Source organism: Dipteris shenzhenensis, chromosome 24 (assembly GCF_047967505.1).
Source record: "Dipteris shenzhenensis isolate YYH24624 ecotype China chromosome 24, Dip_SZ_1.0, whole genome shotgun sequence".
Taxonomy (NCBI): Eukaryota; Viridiplantae; Streptophyta; class Polypodiopsida; order Gleicheniales; family Dipteridaceae; genus Dipteris; species Dipteris shenzhenensis.
The window spans coordinates 15517485-15524667 of record NC_141619.1 but is presented as its reverse complement, the minus strand read 5'-3'; the positions used below and the strand labels follow the sequence as shown (position 1 = coordinate 15524667).

The following is a 7183-nucleotide window of genomic DNA, read 5'->3' as shown; positions in this document are numbered from 1 at the left end:
CTTTATCCCTAAATATTGTATTTACTTGAAGCCCTCCCCCAACCCTCATTATCCCAAAATATTTTGCCATCATATACCACTCCTCCCTCCCCCCAACAACTAGTTAATACAAATAGAGACTTTATGTATGAGAGGACATCTATTGCACCTCAATCATCCTAGAACTCCATCTAAGGAGATTGATCTCCACCCTCAATTATCATCCTCCATTCTAATCCTCCACTATGTACCTCCATCTTACCCATTGATATTGATCTAGATCAAGGGTCCACATTAAAAGGGTCCGACTATTTCTTAACCTAGCCTTCCCAAAATCAAAATTAGCCACTTGGAGCCTACCAAAGTGCATGCACCATCCACATAATCCATCCTAGGTCTTTCATCTAATCACCATCCACCAAATTAAAGGTACCCATGTCAGTTTACTGAGATGCAATAACATTGACTCAAAATCTTTATGCCATGATGTCTTAGAGTCCTACCAAGTTTCATCTTGTTTTGACCATCAATGCCTAACATATATAGAAAGCCTATGCTATCGATTTTTAATTCTAAATCCTATATTGTAAATGCTAAACCCTAAACCCTTTATCCGCCCTAAAGTACTAATTAAAAATTATAATTAATAAGTAGATTGTGAAAAGAGACTAATTTTTATGCAATTGTTGTTGCTGCAGCTTGCTTGCAAAGGAATCTCACAAAGGAGATGGCTATAGATTTTGTTCCAAGGATGGAGGGATTTCATGTAGCAAAAGAGTAGTTTCATTTGATACAATCCACAATAGTGATCCAAATTCACCTCACTTTGTCACGTTAAAAGCCTTGGTGAAGATAAGGTGGCAACTATTGTATCAAATATTCTTAGTGCACATGTTGAGCTAAAGCATAAGTGTGGAGATATGGAAATACTTGGAGATGTTATGCCTTATAATGATTTCAACAAATCATTTATTTCATGGGATAGAGATGAGACTTATCCAACGCATACCATCGAGAATACAAAGTGCATTTCTTTGGACTTCAGTGTGGGAGATATTTTGCAAATGATATCATTTGCAAATAAGAACAAAGCGGAAGGTCAAGTTTTGGGATTTGAACAAGTGGATCAGTGCTGGTCATTTGCATAGATGAGGATTGTAAAAGTTACTAATGATCATATGGATGATAACGCAGCGTCATTGGATGGTCCCTATTATGAGGAAGGAAAAGATTTGAGATGGAGCATGCAATTTTTGAAGATTAAAAAAGGACATGTGGTTTTTTATGATAAAGATAAGGTATAGAGCAATTTAGTACAATTTCAAAGGACTTAAAGAATATGCCAAAAACGAGCCAAGCTTTGTCCCTTCAGATGTGGATGATTTCAATGGACTCAAGTATAGAAGCACTTGACATCTTATCAGGAGTGGATGAGTTCATTAGTACCAAGAAACATAAAGACTTTTCAATGGTCCTGCAATTGCTTCAAAGAAAATAATGAAATCAACAAAGGACTGTTTGGTATTTGACTTTGACTGTGATAAGATCAAGAATGCAACATCCCATGAAAACAAAGTGACAAATTAATTTGACGCAGAGAAGTGTACAAATTCAAATAAGGATGTATAAAAGAAACGAAAAACAGTCATACATATGCAAGAAAAGAAAGCGAGGCCAGGTAGATGTAGAAAAGAAACCAAAGAGAATAAGAGTAATGAATGAAGATGTTATGCTAAAAGCATTGCAATCTACATGTTGCAATCACAGATGTATACATTCCATCAACTTACATGACAGTGATGGGTGTAGCGAACAAGTGTGGAAAAGGAGAGAGAGCAAAAGAAAATGAATTTCTATTCATGAGGCTCTCATGCTTTCTGGTAAATGACAAGAAAAAGTAAAGTTTCGGATAACATATAAAGCCTCTTATAAATGGAAAAAGTACTTGCAATAATGCATATCGCATTAGTACAGGATTATCACATGGCACATACTGGGATTTGGCTAATAAAGCAAAGTATGGAGCAAATTTTAACATTCATGGAAACATAGGAAGGCCCAAAACAAGAGCCTCAATGGTCTCAACAATAGCAATTTTGAAAGACTACATTCATGAAAATGCTTTACCTCAACCCCATCTATTTGAAATGCATCTTCCGATAGGCTTGACAAAAAAAAAGTATTTAAGTTTGTTGGAGAAGCACATAGGAAAAGAGGGCATGCTCTGACATCTTTTCACAATTTGTATACTCTCTGGAAGAAAAGATTTGGACATGTTAAAATCCCAAAGAGACAGAAAATGTCAAAGTGTAGTGACTATGATGATCTAAAGCGAGCACTTGAGAGTGCAACATCTCCACAGCAAAGAGAAGCATACAAAAAAAAGAGAATTTCATCATGGACTTGTTCAGCATTCTAGAGTAAAATATGCATTTTGGAAGGAGCAAGCTATTTCTCATCCAAATGAATACATGTGCATTATTGTAGATGGTATGGATCAAAATACAACATTACCTAGATTCATTAACACTCCACCTAAGCTACAAGGAAAGTACTTTTTGAAAACACATTTATGTGGAGTGTTACTACATGGATATAAGTTTTTTCCAAACATATGGATTGATTCCTTACATCTACATAATAGCAATCAAGTTGTGACATTCGTTATGAAGGCAATTCACAGTGTAAATGCAGAAAAAGGTCACCTACCAGCAAATTTGAGGATATAGGCACACAATTGCGAAAGAGAGAATAAGAGCGTACTCTTCTTTGCATTTTTCTCAATGCTAATCGCTCATCAAATCTTCAATGAGATTGAAGTTGGGTTTTTGTTGGTTGGGCACACACATGAGGATATCGATCAAGTATTTAGCACAGTCTCAAGAGAGCTAAAATACAAGGACATGGAGACGATGGATGACTTGATAAGAAAATGTGGGAGGCAAGTTGGTGGCCACAAAGAAGATATAGTATTCTCCATGGTCAAAAGGATGTATGTTTGGAAGAGCTTTATTCTACCTTTCATACAAAAAGGCGATGATGCCCTGACAGGTCATAGCACTCCACACTACTTTCGCTTTTTCTTAAAGGATGAAAACTAGTGATGCAATGGAAACATTATTCTCATGATACAAGATGGGAATCTGAAGAACCTTAAAGTCTCTTAACTTCAATTTCGAGCAAAGAAATGCATCCAACATGGGCTCCTATAAAAGAATTCAGCAAGAAATCTAAAGGTGAAATAGAAGGCTTAAAAGCTTTTATTACATACAAAGAGGAATGATGAAGAGATGTCCTAACTGGAATCCCTCTTGGAAGGAATAGACTTATGTTGCAATTAGAAAGCCCTACCAATTGATAAAGGACCTTGAGAAAATGCAAGAAGATGATGTTAAGAGAGAACAGACTTTATTTTGGCCAAATGTTGCTAATGACTCATGCCCAGCTTGTGGTCTCTTTGAAAATGAGTTTGAATCGTTGCTACCACATCCATATTGTGGACCGAAGAAGAGAGAGTTTTTGTCACAAATATACATAGACGTCCATTGTTTTGTTGCAGTTCGATCATCGGATGATGAACATGAGAAAGTGAAGTTCTGAGTTGGAACTCCACAAGCTCCATCTGCTCCTACAGAGGTTTTAGCTCCCTCTAAGGAGAAATGGGTACCCAAGGAAAAACAACATGTTCCACCTCCTTTTGTATCTCTTAGTGGATCAAAGGATCCAATAGGTAATTCACAAGCCATTATTATCAAAGGTAAGGACAAGGAGAGCACCATTCCTGACAAGGAGAGCACCATTCCTATAAATAATGCTTTTGATGCCTTGATTGACAAGGAAACTAAGAACTGGGTCAGAGAGAATGAGAATAAAGATGTGGACATGGAGCTAGAAGATGAATGCTCAAAAGAGCTTGAAGATGAGGTCAACAAAAGGAACAATATGGTCACAGAGTTACTATAGGAAGATGAATCTGAAGATGACAGCCCCCACCCAATCCTTGGAGAGAAGGACTCTTCTCTCCAAGGGAAAGTATTTACCACTCCTCAAATAAAAGGAGATAGTCATAGATTAAGGGAGTAGTTTGTCAAGTGAATAGCCTCAATTTTAGGGCTAAGAAGGGTAAAAAGAAGAATGGTAAGTAAGCCTAGTTTTTTTATGACTATTAGTGTCATAGGTCTTATTGATGAACTCTCTCATTAGTTGAGAGCTAACTCTCTTTCTCCCACTTTTAATGCATTGCAAGAGGTCAAGGTAACTGGTCACATTCTATAGGACAAACTTAGACAAATAGATAGGAGAAGAGAATGGTATTACACAAATCAGCAAGAAGGAAGAGGAGGTTCAGCAATAGGAATCCTATCATTCTATAAAGGAAATGTTAAAAACACTTGGGAGAGTAGAGCTGCAGAATGTGGTGATAGCGAAAAGGGGAAAGTCATCTTAGCTACAACAAAGAGTTCAGTTGGATACCTTCAGCACATAGTTCCTTCCTTTAACTACACCCTCTCTGTCCATAGATGAGCTATTTAGAGTTCTAAACAATAGGTGGAACCTGCATGACACTAAGGACAAAAGGAAAAACAAGTTTGAAAAAAATCGGACTAGCTGGAAAATTTCAGAGAAATACTGCACCCTCCTGTGGCTCATTTTACACATGGCAGTCTGGACCAATGCAAGGAGCCTCTAAATAGGCAAAGGGGATGGACTTTGTTGAAGACACAACAGCAAAGAAGACATCTTTCATCTTTTTGTGGCATGCCCTTGCTCAAGAACATTATGGAAATATATCCAAATCAATATAAGAGACCACTCTACTAGAAGTTAATTCTTTTGGGAGCTGCATTGGACAATAATTAAAGAAAAATCCCTAGTGGTGTCTCTGGATAGCTAGAAATAATGTACAGTTAAACCAAGTGCATACTAATCCAGAATTGGCTTTTGTATCTTGGTGGTCCGGGAACAAGAGAGACTCAGTAATGCAGTAACCATCTTCAAATAAATATGTGGACCAGTTGTTGCAAGATAAGGTGAAATTTTCTCCAAAGATGAACCAGGATTCATTGTACCCTGTCCCTTTGTTTCTCCTAAGAGAGCAACAGGCTCTGCTGTAGCTAATGGGATCAATGTGGATACCCCTCTCTCTACAAATGAATAGAAAAGTGAAGTCAAAGAAGAACCTCTTTGAGCTCATGGTCTTTTATGCTTTCAACATGTGATCCTCTCTTAGTTTTCATATTTCTGTTAATGCTGTTTCCAGTAGTTGTCAACTGACTGAAAAGTTTTGTAACTCCTTATGTGGAGAAATGGTGGCTACATGTAATATCTTCTGAATAATACACAATCACCTTTTTTTTGCCAAAAAAAAAAGACCTCAATAACAAATAAACTAGCGTTAACTACAAAATATAATTCATGTGTGCAACCCAAGTTGGATGATGATGAGTTTAATTAAAATGAATAGGGACTTAGATCTGAGTTCCAATCAAGTATATCAATAAGGATGTGAATGTGAGTAATGAAGTGGATGAAAGCATACAATGCTAGGTTAATGGACATAAAAAGGATCATCCAAGGCTATGGATAGTTGTATACCCTAAATCATAATCCAAATTGTAACTTGAAACCTCGACTTTGGTCTTGAGAGTAATATGAACCTTGTTGTGACGAGAAATCCGAGCTATTGTGGGGGGGTGAAGTTTGTGTGGGCTACAAAACTATGAGCGGAGGGGAAGAAGGGAAAGAGGAGCTTCTTGATAAGGAAGGCCAAGATGCCGTGTGAGGTAGAATAGTCAAGGGTCTTCCCAACCAACAAGGCTTTGAAAGAAATGGAAAAGATTCTACTCTCTCTATCTTCTATGTAATTATGGATAGCTTGCTCAATAGTCTTCCTGATCTCTTGTTCACCTTCCTTATCGTCGTCTTCATCTTTGCCTTGGATCGACTCCATCGCCATAGCCACCCTCCTCGCCATCACCACCCCATCCTCCAGCGCACAACACCCTCCTTGCCCTATGTCTGGTGCCATCGCATGCATTGCATCCCCCGCCACCGTCGCCCCTCCCCTCGCCAGCCTCCTCTTCCCCCCCCTCGTCCACACAAACGTCATGTACGCTGACCCTCCCGCTATCGTTTCCTCTGCTGTCCTCTCCGGCTTCACCGCCTCTCGGATCCTCTCTGGAAACCCTTTCAGGGACGTCAGCGCCGTCTCCCTCAAGCCTTCCTTTGACACTGACCTCCCCATTGGCGCCCGCCCACCACGATGCGAAAGAGATGTCAGCGCTTAATGCCCAGATTGGCGAAATGTCATCCAAATTAGAACTTGAATCGCAGAAACAGATCGAGGCAAGAAGAACTCACAAGGAGGTCGGCTTGCATAGCTTAGGAACCAGTACACTTTAGTCGAGTCGATGGGAACGAAGCCAGCCCTGAATCCCTCTCCAATGTATTGTTGTAATGATGGTAAAAACTCGTGACCCTCTGGGTATACAGCCATCCCACGAATGAGGTATTTACCGGTTAACTTCGGTTCGGGCAGTCCCAACCACTTCGCAACCTCTGAATGGACTCCATCGCAACCGATAAGGACCTGCACCTCATATTTAAGATATCAGTACAAAGCTTTTTCTGAGAATGAGGCAGATAGTTCCTGTTGTGAAACGACTTATCAGCGGAGAAAATGCATTCCCATATCGTGCATTGACCTGTTTAATCCTTTCTTACACTCATGCTCAGATGGTCGAACTATCAATCATCTTGACGTTACTCTTAGATTGCAAATTCTCTCAAATTGAACTTGTTCGGCTGATGCGAATGACCTTTGTTGAAATCGTCGTTCCATCTTCCAGATGTAAAATGGAATGATAGCTGTTAGTGCCTTCATGGATATCCAAGACCTTTGAGTTGAAACGAATTGTACCCAGTGGAAGATCTTTTGCAAGTTCTTCGAGCAAAGCTTTCCTCTCCACGCATTGGATCCTATGCGTCCTGATCCGTGCCAATTCAGCAGCAGATAGAGAATATCATGGCAAGCAGCTAGATAACAAGCGTTTAGTTACACAGTCGTTGCCAAAATGAAAACACTAAAATCGATTCCTTACCTTCTGCTATCATCTCGAAGGTGGATATCTTTTACAACTTGACCACTTTTTGAAAACAGATAAACGCTGCATTCACACACTATACGATTCAGGATGTGCTTTTT

At 39.2% G+C, this 7183-nt stretch overlaps 1 protein-coding gene across 2 annotated transcripts in view; it reads right to left on the bottom strand.

Annotated features, from left to right (window-relative positions):
* Positions 1 to 5454: 5454 nt before the first annotated feature.
* Positions 5455 to 7183, bottom strand: part of LOC147886271 (monooxygenase 2-like) — a 2460-nt gene continuing 731 nt past the window's right edge. Inside the window, exons 3-6 of one of the 2 annotated variants that reach the window (XM_087395492.1) lie at positions 7080 to 7145; positions 6798 to 6966; positions 6340 to 6568; positions 5455 to 6210 (exon numbers count right to left, since the gene is read on the bottom strand). In XM_087395492.1, coding sequence (XP_087251618.1) covers positions 5660 to 6210; positions 6340 to 6568; positions 6798 to 6966; positions 7080 to 7145 — 1015 coding nt within the window. In that variant the 3' untranslated portion in view covers positions 5455 to 5659. The remainder of the gene's footprint in view (positions 6211 to 6339; positions 6569 to 6797; positions 6967 to 7079; positions 7146 to 7183) is intronic. The other variant, XM_087395494.1, reaches the window with a different exon arrangement.